This window comes from Panulirus ornatus, chromosome 27 (assembly GCF_036320965.1).
Source record: "Panulirus ornatus isolate Po-2019 chromosome 27, ASM3632096v1, whole genome shotgun sequence".
Taxonomy (NCBI): Eukaryota; Metazoa; Arthropoda; class Malacostraca; order Decapoda; family Palinuridae; genus Panulirus; species Panulirus ornatus.
In genome coordinates this window covers 3,028,969-3,054,021 of record NC_092250.1, presented here as the reverse complement: position 1 = coordinate 3,054,021, position 25,053 = coordinate 3,028,969, and the positions used below count along the sequence as shown (strand labels likewise).

Sequence of the window (25,053 nt, the reverse complement as noted above, 5' to 3'; positions counted from 1 at the left end):
GAGAAATATGAAGAGATCTACAAATACGGTGGCCTGGGATATTACCGTAAACAGAGACCGGCGCTTTCGCGGGCATTTACCTTTTATTCACAAACTTCTCTCCTGTGTGTTGAATGACGTACAGCTGTGTCCCAGGCTCCACACTGTCCGGCGGCTTAAGGAGCCTGAAAACTTGGCCCTGTAGCAGGGGCATCTGGAAGATTTTGAAAGGGATTTGACCGAAAAAATGATGGGAGGACCACGGATACTGCGTCTCTCGTTCGAAACCACGAGCGTCCTGATGTTTCTCAGGCTCTTTTTATTTTGATATTTTTCTCCTGAATTACCCCATACACCGCATTGCCTTCCATGAAATATATTATAGAGTAATTGATCTAATCTACACAAATCTTAAGACAGAAGGAAATGGGTATCTTAATATCCTGGAAGGGAACCAACAGAAAGTATCAACAAATAAGCATGGCGGGAAAATGGTACAGCGAGACCTGGCAACTGTATTGGCGGGTCGCGGCTTCCTGTCACTTGACCTTCGTAACGCTGCTGTTTCACTCTGCATTCCAGGTGAGACATCAGCATAACTAATCAACATTTTGTAGCCTTCTTGAATTTTTGGGAGGTCTTTATTAATGATGATATGTCATCTGCTATCATTAACATCGTCTAAAGTTGTGTAACGTCCTCCTTGTTTCATTATTATTCTTACTGTTCTTATGTAAGATACTTTTTTAGGTACTTTACGGATGCATAGAGACGTTATGCCTTATCTCTCATGTATAGAAAGATTTAATATGAGCTCATGTTTCATAATAAAGTGAATCTATTATTTGTGATCGAATAACCTGAAACTCAAGCGAAAAGCGAAAATTAACATTTAGTCTTCACTGATATTACACGTGGTTATGATTCAGATGCCAAATTTCATGTTCCATACATTTTGTCGCAAAACATTACATGACAGAGATCATACTGGAGGAAGGGTGTACTGCTTGATACTCTTAAAATGGGTTTTGGATAGGTTGATCTTCTAAGACTTAATTCAGGATGATTTATCATTCTATAAGGTCTTTAATTTCAAGCTACAAAGGCATAGTTATATTTTTTTTCCGACGAACGATGATATATAGTCACAATTAAACTTTTATGTTGTGAGAGATGAAGTATTAACATCACTGCTGATCATTTTAAAAGCACCTAAGATGAACACTCCATTCATCACAATTAAGTACAGATAAGCTGTACGCTGAACAAATATCAGCGGGTTACCGTTCCTTAATGTAACTGGAACAACTATTTAAGACAGGAGTAATACAGAAGCATGTGTCCTGATCAAAATTCTGTTTAATAAAGCTTGAAATTCAATGCTTCCTCGACCACGCAGGGTATGCGATCATATATACGAGAGAAAGATATATTTGATCCACAACAATCTCGTGCAGAAAAATTCGTCGTAGTTCACAGAAAAAATGAAGGAAATCATTACCATGCTTTCATCCATTTTAACATGACCGCCGAAAAAGTTATTGAAAGACACGAAAGCTTTGGAAGATGTTCTTTCATTTTCCTCTTATATATTGCCGAACAACACTTCCAGTAGCAAGGAAATAACAGACCCCTTTGGAGGGAGAAGTTCTTTGACGAGATTGTACTCCCAACGACACAGCCTCGCCAAAGTTAACTCTTCATTCTCAGTGTAACCACTCCCAGGCGTATAAATGCATATTACTTTACCTTCCTACCTCAGGCAGGTCCACTCGTAAGGGCTTCTGCAGCGCCAGGAAGCCAGAAATCCATTGGGTAGGGCCGGCCAGATGGCAAGAAATGCAGTGAAGGTTTTTGTCAGTGTGAGGTATGTGCAGGGTAATTAAGGAGTAGGTATGCAATGTCTTTGGTCTGGAAGTTTCATCTCGAGCATGAAGTCTTGTAATATGATGAATCAATGTTTGTAACGTTGGGGAAATGGGTAGTGTCCTGGACGCAGACGAGAGACTGTAACTCGTATATGTCTGGGGAGTGTAGTTTTCATATGGGTGTATGTCTAGTGGAGTTTAGTTTAAGACTGAGTTGCGATTGCTGGAATGAGGGGGATTTGCATGTATGCGGTGTTAAATTAATGGGCAGAGATTTTTAAGTCGATGCTTTTCTTCCACCTCTTAAGTCTTGGTGTATGACAGCGTATGATGGAAGCTCCGTCGGTGCCAACCCATGATGATACTGCCCTCCAGACACCGGCAGCCCACGCCCATGGCACCCATGCCTTCACCACGCCCAACCACGTCACTCCGCGGAACGCTCAGAAACAAAGGAGTTCCTCCTCCAGGTCCGACTCGACCTCGAGCTTGCTGAAGGGTGTACCCAGCCTCGAGATGAGCTCAAGGTTGACTGTGGGTTCCTCCACCTCTAGGGGCTCCAGTTCCAGCGTGGGTGGTGGTCGTGTGCCCCTGGCACTGAGCAGTGTGCCTCCGTCCGCTATCTCTTCGGCACAGTGGGCCACCCGCAGCGACAGGTAATTACTGTACAATTACCTACGTTTAAAAGTCACTGGATTTGTTTACACAGACGCCTAAACGTAACTGTTTGCATCTGTCATTAATCTTAGAAGTTTCTTGTCTACCTGTTTAGCATTATTGTCTTCTCTTTCATCAATTTCTTTTCTTTATCTTCTGTAACTACCCGCCTTTATTACAGAGAGGAAGAGATACCAGAGAACGTGTCCATCTCTGTATCGCGCTACATCCCTCACTATATCACTCATTTTTCCCTAAAAGAAATATACAAAGATAAGATTTCTTAGTCTGAGTATATTCCTCTAGGTATATACTAAGTTGTACATATACGGTGCTTGCAGAACTTGGGGATATAAATTTTGGTGAAGATTTAGTAATTTTTTTCTAGTGTTGATGCTCTCTAACATACGTCTCGCCCTTAGCTCAAGCCGGGAGTTCCAGGTTTTTCAACAGAGGTCGACCTCGAATGAGTCCCTGGGTTTCCAAAGGAGGTCGACCTCCAACGAGTCCCTGGGTTTTCAACGGAGGTCGACCTCCAACGATTCCTTGGGGTTCCAGCAGAGCTCGACTTTGAATGAGACCCTTGGGTCCCAGCGGAGTTCTGCCTTGAATGAGTCCCTGGGGTTCCAGCGGAGTTCTGCCTTGAATGAGTCCCTGGGATTCCAGCGGAGTTCTGCCTTGAATGAGTCCCTGGGGTTCCAGAGGAGTTCTACCTTGAGCGAGAGTTCAGCCTCCACCCCACCGATTCAGACTTCGAAGACCCAGCATTTCAACCTGTTCACCACGTCGTCCTCCAGCTCGCGAGGAGCACTGGACTCTTCGAGGAACAGCTATGATAGTACTCCAAAAATCCCATTGATCACACCGGATCAGAGGAGAAGAGGCCTTATGTGTACTGGCAAGAGTGGTCAGTATCCCTCGCGTACTCCTCTACACATCACAGAGAATACTACTGTCTTACCATCGACTTCCCTTCATGGATCGCCCTCCTCAGGTTCTTCCAGGTATTCACAATGAATATTATATTTCTTATAGTACAGAACTGCGACTTATGAAGCAGGCGGGGTTAGCACTGTGTTGCCCCTATTTGTGTTCAAGGTTCACTGGTCCTCTGAATGTCTCGGAGTAAACTTAACTCGTACCTCTCACTCAGTAGAGAAGGTAAACTTACCTCGTACCTCTCACTCAGTAGAGAAGGTAAACTTACCTCGTACCTCTCACTCAGTAGAGAAGGTAAACTTACCTCGTACCTCTCACTCAGTAGAGAAGGTAAACTTACCTCGTACCTCTCACTCAGTAGAGAAGGTAAACTTAACTCGTACCTCTCACTCAGTAGAGAAGGTAAACTTAACTCGTACCTCTCACTCAGTAGAGAAGGTAAACTTAACTCGTACCTCTCACTCAGTAGGGAAGGTAAACTTAACTCGTACCTCTCACTCAGTAGGGAAGGTAAACTTAACTTGTACCTCTCACTCAGTAGGGAAGGTAAACTTAACTCGTACCTCTCACTCAGTAGGGAAGGTAAACTTAACTCGTACCTCTCACTCAGTAGGGAAGGGAACTCTGCCACACTTTAGGCAAGTCAACAGAGATTGTTGCAGCAAAATCTCTGAAAATGTTCTCCTTTCACTCTTCGACGAAGAGCCCAGTTGGTTCCCAGTTACATAAGTCTGTGTAAAGACAAACTATTTAAGTAAACAAAATCTTGTTTAGCTAAACAGTATACACGGACTATCTTCTTGGAGGGCGACAGCAGAGCCACGAACACCGTAGTAAGTCTTTCATCGATTTCTTATTAAAATGAAACAGCTACGCTACAGTTTGTGGAATCAGGTTTTGATAACTGTTTCTTCCCCTACGCCTCTAAGCTTTGGAACTCTCTACCCCTCTCAAGTCTTTCCCAATAACTGTGACCTCGCACCTTGTGAAAAACAGGTTTTTCATTTCTCCCAGAATTCATAAGTACTTTCCCATGTTTGTTTTTCCTCCCTTTCATTAACCAAGGTCCGGCCTTGCTGTGGACTTTTGTATGTGACTGGGCCCCTCCGTTCAAAAAAATATATATATTGTCTTTTTTGACTGAAATACGAACGTACTAATGGTAATAGCAAGGCTCACACCCAGTATCAGGACGTCATACGATGATAACATTACGTATAGCTCACTGGGGGTAAATCGATAGCTCACCCCCTCTCCACCCACACTCATTTCCCTCAAGTTGACCGACCCTTCCCGTCGTCTCTCTGTTGACCTGTCTTGCACAGGAAGTGGGGTAGAAGTAAACAAGCGAGCCTGGCATATCCCAGGACGTCATGTACCGTGGACATCTTGTCTTATTGGGAAAAGAAAAAAATCTAAACGGACTAAAGCACCGGCGCTTCGTGAATCAAGTGTTCCACTCCGTGAGTCAGGCATTCCAGCCCCCGTGAGTCAGAAGTTCCAGCCCCCGTGAGTCAGAAGTTCCAGCCCCCCGTGAGTCAGACGTTCCAACCTCTGTGAGTCAGAAGTTCCAGCCCCCCTGAGTCAGAATTTCCAGCCCCCGTGAGTCAGACATTCCAGCCCCCGTGAGTCAGACGTTCCAACCCCCGTGACTCAGGGGATATACACAGGCTTACTGACGTGTGGCCGACATCCAGCTCCGTGTAGACATGGCCGTCATGAGTTCTTATTGACCGGCACAGGACCCGTTGACCATGGTGATGATATTATTGGTTGTACCTGTTCAACACAGGAGCAAGACACGACCTCCGTATGGCGAGCAGGGGCGAGGCTTTCTCCCCTTTGTTAGGCTATCTTACTGTCCACCTCTCGACCTCGCGTCTTGGAAAATCGTCGACCTCTTTTGGTTGTCGGTAGTCCTCTAACTACCTGCAGGTTGACCATACCTCACTGTTCATGCTGATGTGTGTGTGTGTGTGTGTGTGTGTGTGTGTGTGTGTGTGTGTGTGTGTGTGTGCGTTACTTACATGATGACCGGTTTGTACGTTATGGGTAGAGAGATGTACACTGGTAGGGCGGTGTGGCTATCCCTGCTTGTATCTAGGTACATAACCTTCACTTGACAGCAGCAGTAGCAGCAGCAGTAGGAAGAGGCGGTCAGCAGCCACCACCACCACCACCTCCTCCCTCAGGCACGAGGACCCCGCCGCCCTCGCCGCCGCCCGGAACACCATCTCTGCCTCCTCCTCCACGCCCCTGCCCCAGGCCTCCCCTGCTCCCCTATCCCAGGACTCGACCCAGGATGACCTGGGAGTGCAGGAGCCTTCAGAAGACGAGGACACATCCCAGGTCAGTCCCTATCGCTGCAGTTGGTCCTGTAGTGATGCCTCGTCACCAGGACCTATCTATCTCTCTAACCATCAATCTATCTATCTATCATTATCTCCATTCTCATTACAGTAGGCTGGATCAAATGCCTTAATGACGTATCCCAACCCCACTCGCACAGGCTGGATAAGAAGCCTATTTATAGCAAACAGTTTTCATACATGATCATAGCATTCACAATCTCGTAACTACGTTCATTATGGCATGTACGGAATTTGACTCAGTCGAGGAGAGGAAACAACATAAGTTCACTTAAGTCTTCACACACAAGACAAGTGGTGTTATGGTCATCCATTCTAATCCTGTCTTTTGCTTCCCAAACATGTTCAGTAAGGGACCACCACAGTGTACTGAAACCATGTAAGGGATGAACCTCCTCCAGTTAAGTCTTACTCTTCATAACAAGCATTAGTAAACTCTTAAGCACGACGGTGGTACGACCCTTGAGCCCGACGATACGACCCTTAAACACGACGGTACGACCCTTAAACACGATGGTACGACCCTTAAGCACGATGGTACGACCCTTGAGCACGACGGTAGTACGACCCTTCAGTACAATGCATTTTTTTCCCTTGATTCCTGAGGTTCATACAATCTTGCTCAAACGATCATAATAAAGACAGCCTTTCCCCCACTACGTCAATGTTCCGGGAACGTAGCGTGAGGGAGCTGTAAACTGGCGGAGTAACGCAGCAGCTGGGGAGGATATGGCGGTGTGGTGTGGCGAGGGAGGCTAGCTTGGTGTTTCGCCCTCCTTACGTAACCCGTCCTAACCTCAGATGCTGCTAAGGTCGCACACGTAATGTCTGCCACCAGGCCACGCCGTCGTTGTCGGCCATCCACTTGCCATATGTACGATGTATAGTGTTCGCTCGCTCGCTAGGCCGAAATACGAACGTGTTTCATGTCCAGTCAGCGTACACAATCCAGCGAATATTTACGTTTACTTCAATGTTTACGTTACGAGAATATTCAACAGAAACTGTATTATTCCTCAGTATATATATATATATATATATATATATATATATATATATATATATATATATATATATATATATATATATATATATAAGAAGATAGGCGAGTGGTTGACTTGATGTGTTTATCAACAGGTTGTGATGAGTGTGTCCTGGTCTCAGGGGAAGCTGGGAGCAGCCTTCTACCACTTCGCCTCCTCCCAGGTATGTAACATGACTCACATCAGAGTTGACAGTGTTTCCTAAGTGTTCTCTCACAGTCCCTCTCATCATGTTGTGAGTAATGTCTAGTTTAAACCTTTAAGCACGACGGTACGACCCTAATAAAGGCCTGAAAATCATATCTGATCCTTCCGGGTCAGGTCAAAGGTCACCATCATACTCAAGTATCATAACGTCGTGTTTCAAGGGTAAACAGTCATTTGATCAAAGCTTGTTCAAGAGACGGATTAGACCAGTGTCTACTGACACAGACAAGACAAGTCATTAAGTTTAGTGTATGAAAGAACTTATCACTGATATATCAAATTACCAACAAAATAGATGCCTTATTCCGAGGCATATTATGAGGGCGAAGGAAACAGAAGGGTGACAGGAACCCGCCCTTATGTAGATCTCTCTGGCCTCCGGCAGGTGTACGTGGTGGAGGACAAGGTGGAGGCTGCCCCGGATTTCTGGGTGCTCAGGACCTTGTTCCGAGAACAGCGACCCAGGTGAGCTGACGACAGCTGCTGAATGGAAGGGTTTGAATAGCCAGGCTGGGAGTGTGGGGGGTATACGAGGCTGGGATGGGAGAGGGATTGGACAGGATTTGAAGAGGAGGTAGAGAGTTGAATGGGGAGGGAGGCTGTTCTTAGCTGGGTGAGGCTGCGGTGGAAGAATGGCGGGTGGGGCTAGAAGAGGAGACGTAGACCAGCTGGAGTGGATGAGGTTGCTCTATCCTGGGTAGATGATGGACAATTTATATATACATTTGTCATGCAGGTGGGTGCTGATCGGCGGCAGGCAGGACGAACGGTTGTTTTCTACACTGCGGGAGCTATGTGGTCTCCCGCCCACCCCGCTTTGTCGGGGCTCCACGCCCACCTCCGCCAACGGTCAGGTAGGTGCCCTGACCACCCCAGGTGTCAACATCCACGCATGGTGCCCTACCCACCCTCAGGTATAGCCCACCTTCCCCACTGTCACGCTCATCCTCGGCGTCATCACCACACTGCTACGTATCCACAGCTGGGGCTCACACCAGTCCCAGTGGTCGTCTCCTGCAGCAGTTGATGACAATAAGGCTTCCACCGTCAGGTTGTTCTATGAGGGTTTCCTCCGTCAGGTACCCAGATGGAGATGTTCTCGTCAGTATCTCTGGTAAGTATGTCGAGCAAGGTCCTGAGCCACGCGGTGATATGGTCATGATAAAGGACTATGGTAAGTACCAGTCTGACAAGATCTTGTCCTCCCTTTCACGAGGAACAGTTTGATATCTTGTCCTTCTGGAAGCAACTGATCTGAGAAGCTTCCTCCTTCAGTACGGACCAGTTTTAGAACAGTTTATTGTCCCATCACTCATTTGTTCAAGTTCAGGTATGGAAGCAACGCATCATGACGGTCCTTGTTAGCAAGAACGAGTCTAACTTCCGCTCTGACGAAGACCACAGGCTTCGGGTAGCACCTGTCGCTTGTAATGAAGACCATCACGTCTGCTATCTAAGCCCCATTGTGTCAACACCTTGTGACTGCGTCCCAGCACATCAATAGTTTAAAGTTCTATATTAACTTCTCTTTGACGAGGTCCCATCCCGTCAGCTCCTGGTTGATGAAGTCCAACCCTGTCAATCGCTCGTTAGTAAGGTCCCATCGTGTCAGTGTGTCTTCTGTGTTCCAGCGCAGTTAGGCAAGGTGCAGTAAACAGCCTCTGTTTTTACGACAGGACGGAGGAGGAGGCGGGGGAGGCAGAGACCCACGCACCCCTGCTTCAGGCACCACTCCTACCTCGCCCTCGGCACTGTCGTCAGCAGCCTCCTGCGTCATCAGAGTCCTGCCCATGAGCGACTTCAGTGAGTTTCTTCAGATGCTCCTGTTCTGAACTGTACTCCGTAACCCATGGTTCCAAGACCTCGCTTTCCACGCTCACAACAGGCAACACATTCTGCTTGGTTATACTCCCACATGCTTTTCAGAGTGTGATATAGAAATATGGATTAATCATTCAGGATCTTCCTGTACTGTCATGTCACACTATCACTTCTCAGTAGTAACAGTACACTGCGTGAGGCGCTCGTAATTCCATGATGTTGATATTATAACAACAGTGTTAATCATGAACTATATTAAGACCAGCGTGTTGGTGTCCTCAGAGTACGAGCTGTGTGTGCGTCGGGTGTTGTCCCTGGCGCTGCCTGGGGAGCCAAAGGGCGTCACCGAGACTGAGAGGGAGCTCTTCGTCAGGGGCAAGGTCAACACTGACCTCGTGTCCATGACCCGGGCGCTCGGAGCACTCCTCAGGTGATGTCATGAGCGAAAAACGTTGTAAATAGGGCCATGAGCAGTGTTTATTGCCAGGGTCGAGTCATGAGGTCATGGTACATATATTCCTTCTTACGTCAGGTTTGGTTATGGTCCGAGTGTCAGGTGTTGTTGGTGTGTTGTGTTTCTGGTTATAATCTGGGTGTCAGGAACAGGTCTCAGGTCAGAGGTCTACATGACGCCATGAATTCACTGTCAGTAGGATTTCTGTGGTCACACGTCAGTATGTGGTGATGACCTGGGTGCTCAGAGACGAAGATATACAACAATGTTTTTATCCTTACAATTTCTGTATTATAATAATTTGTAGATAACTGATAAGTGACAAGTTTCTTTTTTTGTACAAATGGTAATCAATTTATGTAAATAATACGTTATATGTTGCCAATAATCATGGATATCATAATTAGTGTACCTAACATAGGATTCGTCATATAACCTTCAAAATAATAGATGTTTACCTGTGGCTAACATGTCCTTCGCCCGCTTCCATGTGGTGTAGGTTCCTGGACAAGCACGGCCTGGAACTCTTGCCCTCCACATTACTGCTGGAAGGCACGCCCATCCTAGGCATACACGTGTACATCATGTAAGTCCTTCTCGTCTCTGTAACACATCAAGTACGACGTCACCATCACTCAGTGTCTCACGAGGGTCTTGTGTTCCCCACAGCACCTTCTAGGTCTTCTCATGTTGAGAAATATGAGAGATATATCTCCCAACACTATCATGACCTGTGGGGAAGTTAATTCTTATCGTAGCTTAGCTTTCTCACCTCCAGTGATGCTCTTCCACTTTTATAACCAAACTACTACATCATGTTTTATATGTTCACGTACGTCTTCGTGCGCGCGCGTGTGTGTGTGTGTGTGTGTGTGTGTGTGTGTGTGTGTGTGTGTGTGTGTGTGTGTGTGTGATAGCCAGATGGGCCAACCCTCTTCGTCTTCCCAGGGAGGACCTGGCGCAGCTGGACGATGCCACAGCCACTGCCCTCCAGCTCTTCTCCGAAGACCAGCATCCAGCCGCCTTCAAGAGCGGCAAGATCTCAGGCCAGCAAGGAGGGCCTTAGCATCTACGCTCTCCTTAGCCGTACCTCCTGCCCCATGGCCGCCCATACCCTCAGGTAAGGCTGTGTCCCGTGGCTGCCCACAACCCCACCAAGAGCGACTATGTCCTCACATATCTACGTAGCCCCTTCCCTACGCCGCTTGGAACCTCACTCTCTTGAGTTATAACGCAGTACAACCCCAACACGAGTGCCCCTCCACCTCTCAGCAACCCCCCAACACCTTACCTCTTATGTTACGAAATCTTCTGCATCGAACGTTGTTGGTACGTCACTAACGTACGGTACGTGACACGACCATAATGATTCGTACAACTGTGGTTGTTGACACGACTTATATAAGTAGACCAACAATGCTTTCCGTACAGTGGTACACCTCCAACACCATCCTCACCATGTTTACATAAAAGCCCAGCAAACCTCTATCTAGTCTGTGCATCAAGATACTCTCAACAAAAACACATCATCATTGCTCTAACACATGTGTTTTTTCCCCATCATCATATAATAGTTACTCACACCTCAAACACCCCCTCATTCACCCCCTTTTTGTTGAGGACTCCATGTCTCAAGTATCCAGACCTTGTCTTCGTTGGAGCATCATCTATTATCATTACTTTACTCGGTGTTTGCTGCAAGCATCAGGAATCACTAACCAACGCTTCACGTCTTCGTCAGGCGGGTGTTGCTGCGACCTGTTGTAGACCGGGAGGTCTTGGAAGCTCGGTACGACGCCGTGGGATGGGGCGTCAACCCAGCCAACCTGGACACCTTGCGACAGCTTCAGTCATGCCTGAAGCACATCACCAACGTCCCGGTAACGTAGGACTTGGCTTACTCCCCGTCCAGGCCTCAGCCTTCGTCAGGAGGACGAGATGGTGGAGGAGGTCTCTGGTGGGACATGAGGGTGACACGCCTCAAGGGATTTGCTCTTCGACAGGAAGAGGACAGTGTCTGTTGTTGATCCTGGAGGGAATCACTGGTACCTGGGGGTGTACCCACCCTTCTGGGGAAGGAATACTGAGGGCCTCATCTACCCCACTGGGGGTTTACCTACCCTTCTGGGGAAGGAATACTGGGGTCTTATGTACCCCTCTGGGGAGGACTACTGGGGGTTGACTTACCCTCCCAGGGGATGACCACCGTGGCATCATATCCTTCTGGAAGAAGATACTGGGTTTTTTCAAAATAGATCTGGAGGGTGTTTGTGAATGATCCTGTTTACAGGGATAGAATGATTGGTAAAATGATTGTATTTAAGCTGTTAATTACTTTTATTATTCGGTGAATCTCAAACTGATTACATTTAAGAGAAAAAATAATTTTGTGATATTTTTTCAGGTTGGACGACCCATAAGATCCCTTCGTATCAAATATTCTATATATTTTCTCTAACTCCTTCAGAACGACAATACGGCCCACTAGCGCTATGATACAACCTCTGAACACGATGGTACGATCCTTGGGTATCATATGCCTTGACCTTTGACCAGGCAATCGCACGCAGGGGTCGTACCCTCTTGCTTAAGGATCGTACCGTTGTGGTCAAGATCGTACCGTCATGCTGAACGATTTATGACCATCGGTTTGGTTGTGGCCATTGTACCGTTGCCTTGTACCACTCTGTAATTGTAACCTTGGGCCTTGTACCAGTTTGTAATTGTAACCTTGGGCCTTGTACCACTCTGTAATTGTAACCTTGTGCCTTGTACCAGTCTGTAATTGTAACCTTGTGCCTTGTACCGCAGCACACGATCGGCAGACTCCAGCGAGGTCAGCTGAGTGTCCGTGACTGGAAAATCCTGTACAAGGTCAGTACAACACATAACTGTCCAGACTACAACACTTCCACCAGTATTCAAAGTATAATAAGAAATATTCATAACACAGAATATCTTTCCAAGCACTTGTGAACCGTCACTCGGATCAAGTTTTCTTCACATCAACAACATTAATACGAAATTGCAGTCATACACTTATCTGAGACCATATAATAATAATAATAATAATCTATCTATCTATTCTCTTACAGTATCAGCTATTACTTTCATTAGTCTCAAACGTATGCTTATAGTCCTTATGCATCTACGTACCGTATTTCTACGTACTAATGGTAACCTAAGTACCTCATTGCATTTTCTTCGTATCACTGCCCATGTACGTATGTGACGTATCTCTACGTATTACCGTTGATCAGTATTGTATTGTATTTGCAGTCATTCTTCAACACCATCCTGGTGAGTGAACTGTGCCAGGCTCAGGACCAGCAGATACAGATCTTCAGGCAGGTGAGAAAAAGGGAGGGAGGTGGGCACGTTATGCTGTGGGTCACACTCGTGTCACTACCAGGGTCCTACCTCTGCATGTGTATGCGTGTGTACATATACAAGGTTGAGAGACGGGGCAACACGGGTGTAAATTCTCTCTCTCTCTCTCTCTCTCTCTCTCTCTCTCTCTCTCTCTCTCTCTCTCTCTCTCTCTCTCTCTCTCTTGTGACACACAAACAGTAATCACACGCAGATGGAGAGCCATCTTCTCGGCGAGGTTGCATCATCGTCAGTGGACGAAAACAAGTACAAGTCCATCGAAAGGGGTCCACCATTTCCCTGCTGATGATTGTAGCGCAACCGTAGCTGCAGAAGCTCCGTCATCTTGGCTTAATATAATGAAAGTGTATACAGTGTACATATATATATCACACCTGGTCACCACATCATCCTGATTCACCTGACTGTTCTCATTCCCACCATCTGTCTCCTGGGCCCCACAGGCGGGCGCGGGGGTGACGGAGGGGCTGTACCGCGCCACCTTCCTCATCCAGCGAATCATGGACGTGCAGCAGTCAGAGCGGGAGGCCAGGTTCGTGGTGAAGCCTGGCGTGGACATCGAACTCGATGACAGTAAGTCCATACAAGCAAAGACCTTAATATATTCGCCTTGTACACGGTCCTCTCTCTCTCTCTCTCTCTCTCTCTCTCTCTCTCTCTCTCTCTCTCTCTCTCTCTCTCTCTCTCTCTCTTATGGGTTCCCCCTCCACCACACAGTCAGTTTCCAATGTTCAATATTTTTTTTTCTCCTGCGTTTTCACGCACGATGGGGCTTCCTGCTTAATGACCTCCACCTGTTGATGGCCATTAGAGTTAACAACAGGCGTGCACGATCGTTTACTGGCTAATGACGAGGTTTCCTCCGGCAGAGAAGAGGAGGTTCAACGGCCTAGGGGAAGTGATGCGACAGGTTGCCGAGGTAGAGTTGACGCATCTACCTGAGGAGGTAGAATCCTGCTGCATCATCTACCTTCCTCACGTGGGTTACCTCCTGGCCTTCCCTCCGACGCCGACCTTCGACCTGACGCTCAGTAGCCAGGACTACCAACTCCCAGGCCTGGAGTTCATGTTCAAGACGGCCGACATGGTCCTGTACAAGAGCCAGACTTGTCTAGGTTGGTTGAAAGTAGCCCGCCCCCCGTATATCATGTGTATCGTCACATATCTTATCTCTGTTTATCACGTGTTTACTCGGTCATGATTGTGTACTGGTATCATCTCCAAAAATGTCCATGTTTTGTCCCAGTATTTTCATCTCTCGCCACAAAGTGGGTTAACTCGTACAGAATCTACTCTGCACATCACAATCATGGCAGGGTCTTCTCTGTCCATCACCGTCTTCGCCCATTCCCTCATATTCCTTCAGGAAAACACTAGTCTTATTAAAAAGGGCGTCGTCTTCTCGTCTCTAACCATCCTCTTCTGTCCTCCAGTGTATATATACACTACCAGACACTCCACCGCCTCACACACATTCACTTATGTCCTTCACGTCCGCACCACCAAAGGTTCTCAGTGTTCTAACATTTGGTAACTCACTTCCGTCACAGCATGGTGACCACGGGTGGGGAAGTCCGTCTTTACTTGCCACTTGCACTCCACTAGCCTGAATGTTTAACTCCTCCGCCCTTCATGACACCGGACAAAGAGAACATATATATTCTTTTTTCTTTTCATATTCTATTCCAAGTTCTTCCTCCTATATATCGTCTTCCATTCATGCATCTTGGGTAATAGTATTATTGGAATATATGATTTTTATAGAAATTCTTGCGACTTCTCTATTCCCCCGCCCATGGATACAAACACATTGTACTCAATGACTCCACTCTTCTTAAAGATGACCACTTTCTTCTTACATGCATTAAAAAACTCGTTTTCTTTTCTTTACTACGCTCCAGATTTCTTTACCATTTGCTGGCACCATCTGTATCACTGCCTACACTGAATATAATAATCTTTCAACATTCGTTACCACTTCACTAACACCACCAACAGGTAGTTAGATCTCTCTCACCACTTCCTTCCTCCAACTATATATAGTAAACATCCGTGGTGGTAGGGCACATCCTTGCGGCACTCCACCTCCACCTTAATCCCCACATCCATTGTCACTTGCACAAATCTCGCTTGGATCTCCTTCTGGCCCCATAGTGACCCTCCCTGGCACTGACCTCGCTTTGACCTCCTCCTGACCCCCGTGTTGACCTCTCCTGGGCAGAGTTGGATCGCGAGCTGGGAGACATACAGGTGGAGATCGCCAACCACGAGACGCGGATCATGATGAGGCTGGCGGAGACTCTCCTGCAGCAGACCCACGTCTTCCTCGCCCTCATCCACCACATTCTTATGCTAGATTGGTCCGTACCTCTACAGTCTGCAGTATACTGCAGTCTGGTTTACAGTATACACACACACACACACATATATATATATATATATATATATATATATATGACCTGGTTTTTGGCATGGTCGTGCTCAGGAGTCGCAACAGTGTGCTCGATGGTCGTAACGTCGTTCTCAAGGGTCGTAACGTCGTTCTCAAGGGTCGTACCGTCGTCCTCAAAGGTCGTACCGTCGTCCTCAAGGGTCGTACCGTCGTCCTCAAAGGTCGTACCGTCGTACTCAAGGTTCGAATCGTCCGACTCGCGAGTTTACTACATTTTGTGATATTAATCTTAAAGGTGGACAAACCTTGTCACATCCCCACTTCCGAACTCTGCCAAAATCAATCTTTAAGCCTCTTAGGTCACCATCCTACTGTCTACCAGCAAGAACTGCTCTGTGGAATACATGTCCTTTGAACATTTCTCAGGTTGGAACATAGCATGTTGTGTAACTATAACTACGTCTGATAAACTCGTGCATGTTGTGTGTATAGATATCGTAACCCATAACCAGTTAGAATTGGGTTGTCAGGTTGTGTGTAGATATCGTAGACCCATAACCACTTAGAAGAGGGTTGTCAGGTTGTGTGTAGATATCGTAGACCCATAACCAGTTAGAAGAGGGTTGTCAGGTTGTGTGTAGATATCGTAGACCCATAACCAGTCAGAAGAGGGTTGTATATGTGTAGTATAAAGTCACTTGAAGACAAGTATGGGATGATGGTTCAGCGTCGCCTTCTCGTGGCCTTCTAGTTTGCTGGCGTTTTCGGTTGTGTCGCGGGAGTGTGGCTGGGTGAGGCCTGAGCTGTCACAAGATCCAGTATTGGAGGTGGTGGAGGCTCGCCACCCGCTGTACGAGCTGTGCACCCCTACCTTCGTCGCCAACCCCATCAGGAGCGGCCGTCCGCGCCATTGCATCACGCTCATCACAGGACCCAACGCGAGCGGGAAGACAGTCTATCTCAAGCAGGTGAGGAAGTCGCGTGCGTCAGTCAGATGTAAACATGAATATAATCAACGTGAGACCCATACGCTGTGTTGACCCTGGCGCTACACACTCCTCCTGCCAAGTGTAGCAGGGTGTCGCAAGAGGTCGGGAGGAGGTTGCCGCCTGTTGCTGACTTGTTAGTGCTAGAGTGAAGATTGGGAGGGGGGAGGGGAGGTATATGACAGGTTGAGGGAGAGAGAAAGAGAAAATTAATGATATAAAGATCTTCCAGGCACGGCAGGTGTGCAGAGAGAGAGAGAGAGAGAGAGAGAGAGAGAGAGAGAGAGAGAGAGAGAGAGAGAGAGAGAGAGAGAGCCGCAGTGAAAAGCAAAAATGACTCGACAACGCGATTTTTATAAACAGGAGAGAGTGCGTGAGGCAGTGAAGAAAATGTGACGTGTGTGGGTGTGTGATGTATTGGCCTGTAGTACGGTGCAGGCGGACCTAACCAACACCTTGCTCTCCCACATATATCAGAAATTATGTTTATGGTGTCCGTAGATGGTGTGTGTGTGTGTGTGTGTGTGTATATATATATCACTGTTATTGGTGATATAACAGTACATATGTGGCTGATATCTGTCGTCTATATAATAGATAAGTCATTTCATGCGTATGACTAAAGGATAAATGTGTCATATAAGTTTATCGGTCATGTAATATCTCACTAACCTTGTCCTGCTCTCTAACACACACACACACACACACATACACACACACACACACACACACACACACACACACACACACACACATACACACACACACATACACACACACACACACACACACACATACACATCTCCTCACTACGTTCCTCTGCTCACTCTCGACCTCCAGTTCCCACACTCCCCTCGAGGCCCAGCCCTCTCACCTGATCCTACCACCTTCATGTTCCCCTGACAACAGAGCGGCGTCTCCTCAGCATTCCACTATTCTCTAGTCCTCACACGTCAGTTTACGTCCTCACACGTCAGTTTACGTCCTCACACGTCAGCGTCCTCACACGTCAGTTTACGTCCTCACACGTCAGTTTACGTCCTCACACGTCAGTTTACAAGTCCCTTTCCTGAAGGACGTGTCTCACTCGCCTGGATCCGACACAACAACTTGTCCTTCCAGGTGCAGGGAGGTCTGGACGTGTCGGTCCAGAACACGTCTCCACACCTGGAAACCAACACTTTTGATTGACCTGACCCGGAGCAGCAGCAACCAACCTCCTTACGTTCTCTCTCTCTCTCTAACATTTCCCCACACGATCACTACGAAACATACGCACACGATTTCTCAAATACTTTCAACTTTTTCCTTCGTTAAGGTCAACACATTCCAGGCCCCCTCTGTGTTCAAGCACGTCCTTCCATCTGCTTTCTCAGCCAGACCTTACCTTACCCCCCCCCCCCCCCCCCAAACCTACTTTCCCGTCTTTTCCATGCGTTTGACCTCTGATCCCTGGCATGTAATGAATGTTTTGAGGTGCGGGAGTACGAGGACCTGCCTGACGGCTCAGTGATCGAGGTGTTTTGCGCCGACAGGTTGGGGTCCTGGCGGTGCTGGCGCAGGTCGGGTGCTGGGTTCCGGCCTCTCGTGCCCGTCTGAGGCCCCTGGACGCCATCATTGCCGTCACACAGAACACGCCCCCCGTCACCTCCGCTCTCTCCACCTTCATGTTCGACCTCACCAGGGTAGGTGGTAATGTTGGCAACCCCTCACGTTCGACCTCACCAGGGTAGGTGGTAATGTTGGCAACCCCTCGACCACACCAGGGTAGGTGGTAATGTTGGTGACGTCACTCCCTGGCCCGGCATCAGCTGCTCGACTTGATCTCGCCGGTAAAAGCGCTGATTCCACGATTTCGCGAAGCTACAGCACTGTCATCTAAGCCTCAGCCAAGGTGCGGGGGCTGACTTTCTACAGGTGTCTCTGTCGACGTTCACTTTAACTGTGTGGCTGCGCTGCTTCATCATCTTACGCCACGACCATCTCCACCGCCAGTGTGGGAGACCCGGGTGTAAACAAACGCTGGCGATACATGTAACGTGTGTGTTAGTTTGGGTTTATGTATAGTAAGACGGTTAACAGCTGCTTCTGCGGGAAATATGTAAAAAAATAATATATAATTGTTTTCACAAGAAGTTTACGTAAGGGGAAAATTACAAACAATAAAACAATAGTTGAGGAAGAAAAGATTGGGTAACAATGCCATCATATTTAGAGTAATGGTAGCATGGAATCTTGGAATATATGTGATTGTAGGCAGAGAGATAAACCATCATGTTGGAGAGACATGAGACCCTATACTATCTCCCAGGGGTGAACAGCCATCCAGAATTTAGGAAGAACTGATCTTACCATTTAAACCTTTACACACGGAGTCGTTCTGAAGGGCGGTATCGCTGTGCTCATAACTAGGACTGCCGTACTTACTGGGTTATCTAACGATCACTGAAGCATTAAAGACATGCCAACTATAGACAACCAAACAAAAGACATGCGATAGTTTCTGTTTTTATAGCATTTTAGTAAATAGTACAGGACCTTGATACACTATAGGAGCCCTGGAGACCCCAGGAGGTGTTACTAACACGTTCTTCTCCTCGGGCCAGATGTGTGCGGCGCTGGCTCGGGCCACGCACAACACCCTCGTTATCATTGACGAGTTCGGTGACTCCACCTACGAAAACGACGGAGCGGCCCTACTGACGGCCTGCCTGGACTACTGGAGCAAGCGGGCCATCCCCGGCCCAGCCGGAAGCAGCAGGAGAGAGGAGAGGAAGGCGACAGCAACTGCAGCGGAAGGAACAGGGCACACGTCGAAGAGGAGGAGCCTATCATACACGACGCTCCCCCACACGTGTTTGTCTCGACGCATCTGCTGCAGGTGTACGACCATCTGCTGCACCCGGAGGCAGTGCGTTGTCTGGTGAGTCCTGGAGGGGTAGTCTGTGTTGTTAGGGACGATAGGCATGACCCCAGAGAACCTGCACTGACCCCAGAGACCTTACCTTAACCCCAGATACATTGGGTATTCCTATAGCAACACCTCTCCCATCCCCCGTATAACATCTCCCCTGATTTATGGTTGTATTGAACACGACGGAAAGGTGTTGAGTACGACGCCTCGATCCTCGGAAACGTTGGCCTTTGGTCGAAGACCTTGGCACATCGTATTCAAGTACCATCCCGTCGTGCTTCAAGGTCGTATAGTCTTGCTCAAGGAGCTGGATAATATGTTCATATCCGACTTTAGAATACAGTTCTAACTAACAGTTTCTACATGTTGAACATGTTAAGTCTGGCACTGCGTCTTGTCCCGTAAACATGAGTGAAGGGAGAGAGGTAGGCATCACTTACCGGCCCCCACAGGAAGATGATGACTCACTCTCCCACAAGCTAATGTATGATTACCATGAGACTTAATTTAAAAAGACAGTAATAGACAAATTAATAGATACTTATGTAAGGTGATGTTAGACAGATACACAGAGAGATAGATCACACAGATAGATAGCTAGATAGAGAAGGACATAAGGTGCTGAGTGATGTTTATGTTGTGTGCCCCTTGGTTGGATGGGGTCCGTGTTGGCGCAGGTGTTAGAGGCTGTGGAGGAGGACGGGACCGTCGTGCCGCTGTACCAGGTGACGGAGGGCCGCGCCCACAGCAGCTACGCCGCCGCCGTCGCCTCGCTGGCAGGGGTGCCGCGCCACATCGTGCAGAGGGCCAACCAGGTGAGTCCTCGCCTCCCGTGAGGCCCTAACCCACCCCCAGGTAGCACAGAACGGTAGAGACCACAACGTCTCTGCCTTCGTCACGTAGCTCCCCTCCTCCTACAGGAAATGATTAAGGCAATACCGACCTTCTCCAGGTCAACACTACACAGTGTAAGATTACGTTATAGAGGCTACTACCTCCTCCCCTTCCACCTTCGTCAGGTAGTTCCCCTCCTGCAGATAATATTCAAGGCAGCACCAACGACCATATCAGACGCCAATCAGCTTTTCTCAAGTAACGACCGTTCAGTAAACAGTAACTCAAGGCTGTTAAAAAGGTATGTACCTTGGCACCTGCTGTCCACGAAGGGCTAGTCGATTAGAGACAGACGCCCATCAACTACTGCCTTGATCTACATAATGGTGACTCGTGAGTCAGACTTCACAAACAGGCGGTACGCCGGTGAACGACCCATTTGTCCTGGTACGTACGTATGTGTGTGACAGCGTCCTAACTCGCCGACGAATGACGTCGGCAATCTCAAACCTGGTGGTGAAAGTTGACACTCAAATCATGACGTATGCCTAAACCCGCGAGGCTGAACGTTATCGCCAAATCTGACCTGACCAACACAGCAAGGCGGGGGTTTGTTGTGGTCAGCTACCGCACTGTGTGTGACATCGCTGACGCCTTCCCTTAGAGTCTTCTTATACTTGAGCAATGAATATGGGAAGACCAATGCCTTCTCAAAGAAAATAGAAGTAATGTATTACAAGATTATGAGGAAACTTTCTTCAATAAATATGTACCCTCACGATCATCAACATTAACGAATGTTGTACCTTGATCATTAACGCTTATTTACCGTATTGTGTATGATCAGTAACTCTTCTGTAACTACATCAATTCCTGACTGATACCAGCCAACTTCCTCTCCTCGACCCATACCTTGTTGTATACCAGACGTCCGTAATCCCCTTGTTAATCACGACGGTAAGACCCTTGGGTATGCTGTTTTGGCTTGACCTGACCACGAAGTCAAAGACCAGACCATCATGCCCAAGGGTCGTACCAACAAATTCCAGAACGGTACCGTCGTATTCAAGGGTCGTACTAACAAATTCCAGGGCTGTACCGTCGTGTTCAAGGGTCGTACCGTCGTGTTCAAGGGTCGTACCGTCGTGCTCGAAGGGTTAGGTACAGACACACAGTCTTATAATTCACATACCAATAAGGGTCATTAAAGCCATACCAATAAGGGTCATTAAAGCCATACCAATAAGGGTCATTTCAGCCTCACGAGCAGCGTGTGACCTGTTAGAAAGTTGTCTCGGTTTCCTTCTTGTCTCTTGGCGTTGCCACCATCACTACCAGCTCCCAGTTAAGAGGTCCTGCACGCCCACCACGTTTTCTACACTTTTCCTTTTTTCCCCCCACTTGTCGTTGGCCGATACGTGGTTATATCAGCAACCCGAAATGTGAGTGAGTGTTGCGTCCCCAGACGGAAAGTCATAGAAAGTTTGGATGAAATAAACGAAGTCTGTCTGTAAGACGAAGTTTTGTTCCATGTTTCATCCTTTACGACAACTACAGAGTCAGTAAATTGAGAGGCGGCCTCTGTGTGTCGACGACTCACTGGTAAAAACAGTGAACTCTAGGTATTCGAGTATGAATAAAGTCATAACAGTGATGTCTTCACACCTCTACAGAGCCAGTATGACACAGTGTACATACTGTGACCACATCAATTTCTTCATTCTTATTCTCTCCCACTCGAGTTGGTCATGACTGGGGCATGCTCTGCTCGTCATGTCGGTGACTATAAGAAAAAGATCCGACAGTTGAACACAAAGTTTTGTATAGCCAAATATATTTCAAATAATAAGACAATATACTGGCATACAGCATTTGTTTTTTCAGGTGTGCGAGTGTATACGAAGCGGCTGCCTGCCCCCGAGGTGGTCCTTACTTGAGGACGAGAGTGAGAGGCTGAGGTGTGAGGGAGTGGTGGCCCTCCTGCTCTCCCACGACCTCTCCCAGGAACCCATCCATCTCCTCCTGGAAAAGATCCGGAGATTCGACAGAGTCCCAGGGACGCCCTGTCGCACCCCGTCCACCGCGCCGGACACCTCCTTCGCCCCAGGGGGCTTCCGCACCCCCTTAGGTTCACCAGTACGCAACAGGAAGAAGAGGAGGAGGAGGGAGAAGGAGGAGAGTGGGAGGTCCTCCTTGGAGGAGGAGGAGGCTGTGACCCCTCTCCCTCAGACCTGTGTCCAGGTGATAATGTCCGGAAACTCGAGTGCCGAGGCGTCGCCGAACCCTACCCCAAGAAGTGGACCCCAGGCTACACCCCAGGTCAACCCCCAGGTCACTCCCCAGGCTACACCCCAGGTCAACCCCCAGGTCACTCCCCAGGCTACACCCCAGGTCACTCCCCAAACCACACCCCAGGTCACTCCCCAAACCACACCCCAGGCTACACCCCAGGTCAACCCCCAGGTCACTCCCCAGGCTACACCCCAGGTCACTCCCAAGACCACACCCCAGGCTACACCCAAGGTCAACCCCCAGCTCACTCCCCAGACCACACCCCAAGCTACACCCCAGGTCACTCCCCAAACCACACCCCAGGTCACTCCCCAGAGCACACCCCAGGTCACTCCCCAGAGCACACCCCAGACTACACCCCAGGTCACTCCCCAGACTACACCCCAAGTCACTCCCCGGACCACATCCCAGGATACACCTCAGGTCACTCCCCAGGTTACACCCCAAGTTACACCCCTGGTCACTTTCCAAGATACACCTCAGGTCACTCTCCATGATACACCCCTGGTAATTCCCCAGAGTACACCCTTGTGTTCCCCCCAGAATACATCCCAGGCGACACCTAAAAGTAGAGTACAGTCTACACCCCAACTTACAACACCCCAGAGTTCTACCCTGGCTATACTCCATGACAAGACGCCCCAGATTACAACACCAGCCATGCTGGGGATTACACGTCAGACACCATCACCCCAGCGAATACCGTACACCACGCCTCCCGCGCCCAAGACCACACCTCGCCCCACGCCCCAAATGGAAGCTCAGTACACTCCTCCCATACCTAAGACCACACCTCGCCCCACGCCCCAAACGGGAGCTCAATACACGCCTCCCACGCCCAAGACCACACGTCAGCCCACGCCCCTCACGACACCCCACACCACGCCTAACACACCCAAGACCACACCTCGCCCCACGCCCCACAATGAATCCCACACACCCCCGCCTCCTCCCGCTACACCACAGAAAGCAGCACACGCCACCCTTTTGAACACACCACAGCCAACGACGCGGACAGCCACGCCCGAAGCTACCTTCTGCCCTGCACATCCACAGACGTCCACAGTGGGCGAAAGGTCAGTTCACTATCACCACTATATCTTCTGTAGTTCACCATCACCAGTAATATATCTTCTGCAGTGTCATTTGCAAGGTGCTGGAAGGTCTCGTTAGTGCTATCATACCTGACGCCCCACTTTAGCCTTATGTCCCTCACAAAGGTCATGGTGCTATATGTTATCTTCAGTGTACCATAATCACTGTGTAACCCTCAGACCATACCATAACAATGGTCCTTTGAAAAGACCATACCAATGGTTCTTTCAAACAACTGTGTCGTGTGGGAATTTTCTCCTCAATATGTCGCCAGCCGTCTGTGACACTCGTCCTCTTCTTCCGGCAGTGGTGTGCGTCGTCGTCCGTATAACATCCAAACACTATCGCTTTTCTAAGAGTTCGTACGTTGTGTTTTATCCCTGGCTCAGTCTGGGAGTAATCATGGTTGTTATGGCGGCAAAATCATAGTTGGGGCGATGCTCAGGACTCGTTACCTTGGCTAGAACCAGTTATCATACATCTAACATATGAGGTAGCAATCATATGATTCACCATTATATGTGTAGGTAAACTTCTTCCTGCAATCCACTTGTCATGTTTATTTCACGTGTGGTGTAGTATTCCTGACCACGTCATTTTCACAGGGGCAGCAGCGTCAGGGCACGAGGAAGTGGGGAGGCAGGTGTCAGTGGAAGCCGTAGCCACTCCAGTCCACCTGGACCTGAACAGGGACCCACCAGCTCCCCCTCGTCCCTCCTGCCCCTCACTGCATATTCTTCAGTGGTCCTTAAACCGTCATCCTCAGTGGTCCCCCAGCAAACACTGCCACAAGAGAGGCACCACTCCCTTGAGGTGGGGCCGACAGCCCACGACGTAAGGCCCTCCACTACAACAAGTGCACGACCCTCTACATCGCAGGCTGCTCCTCGATCCTCTACGACAGGATCGTTCACCCCGGAGACCAGACACGACACACCGAGGGCTGACCCCATCACCCTTACCATTAGGTCCAGCGGAGCTAACATTAACCCCATTACCCCTGTAGTTCTGCCACGTAACTGGGGTATTCACCGGATCCTGAAGAGCACCCCAGAGACTCCCCAGGATCAGGCCGAAGACAATGTGAGAGAGGTGAGGCCCCCCATAACCCCAGAGTCGACGGTTGCCAGTCTCACTACGGGGGATTCCCACCACCTGCTGGACTCCCAGGAGCAGGGCTGGTCCAGCATAACGTCCTCCTCCTCCTCCTGCAGCCAGGAAAGCACCCCCCTCACCAGGAACTACTCTCTCAGGGTCCCTGGCCATGATCAGTCCAGCCAAGCTAACTCACAAACCCTCCAGTCGAGCCAGGATGAGTTCTTAATTTTCTGAGTATCTTATAAAAGTCTCTCTCTCTCTCTCTCTCTCTCTCTCTCTCTCTCTCTCTCTCTCTCTCTCTCTCTGACATGGGCGAGCCACATCTGCCGTCCGTGTCTCTCACTCACTAGGCTGCCATAAAAGGAAACAATTTACGCCAACGTATTACTTCAATTCATCAATTCACTGCATTATTTGTTGGGTGAGACTTTTCTATATTTGTTCTTTTGTTTTCTATGTTACCAAAACATGCCTGTAGGATACCTGATTTTACGGTGACGTTGTAGAGAACACTCGAAACAGTGTTGTGGTGCCTTACTTTCAATAGTCCAGAGATGATGCTGAGGTGTGACTTCACCACAGTGCATTCCTCTGTATGATTACATAGTTAGGAGATATTCTTACTTTTGTGTCTTAATGGATCCAGAATGACAACATTATAGCTAGAGACATGTTTCTATTGTTTCCATTTCTGATTGTTCTTTAGAAATATACA

General features: G+C 48.4%; 2 protein-coding genes across 3 annotated transcripts in view; one reads left to right on the top strand and one right to left on the bottom strand.

The window, feature by feature from the left end:
• Positions 1-25,053, bottom strand: part of LOC139757540 (tyrosine-protein kinase BAZ1B-like) — a 141,541-nt gene that overhangs the window by 62,506 nt on the left and 53,982 nt on the right. Inside the window, exon 1 of one of the 2 annotated variants that reach the window (XM_071678104.1) lies at positions 81-278. The exons of the other annotated variant lie outside the window; for it this stretch is intronic. Coding sequence (XP_071534205.1) covers positions 81-193 — 113 coding nt within the window. The 5' untranslated portion in view covers positions 194-278. Of the gene's footprint in view, positions 1-80; positions 279-25,053 lie in introns of those variants that run through there. 2 annotated transcript variants of the gene reach the window in all.
• Positions 2,178-25,053, top strand: LOC139757678 (uncharacterized). Its single transcript, XM_071678443.1, is given in 25 exon segments — positions 2,178-2,503; positions 2,927-3,508; positions 4,925-4,999; positions 5,570-5,792; positions 6,950-7,018; positions 7,448-7,527; positions 7,799-7,916; positions 8,739-8,865; positions 9,166-9,313; positions 9,837-9,923; positions 10,286-10,382; positions 10,384-10,457; positions 11,079-11,217; positions 12,149-12,211; positions 12,617-12,688; positions 13,171-13,300; positions 13,597-13,842; positions 14,949-15,087; positions 15,871-16,087; positions 17,641-17,790; positions 18,712-18,883; positions 18,886-19,028; positions 19,697-19,834; positions 21,738-23,221; positions 23,846-25,053. Coding segments are annotated over 25 exon segments (5,826 nt in total). The 3' UTR covers positions 24,573-25,053.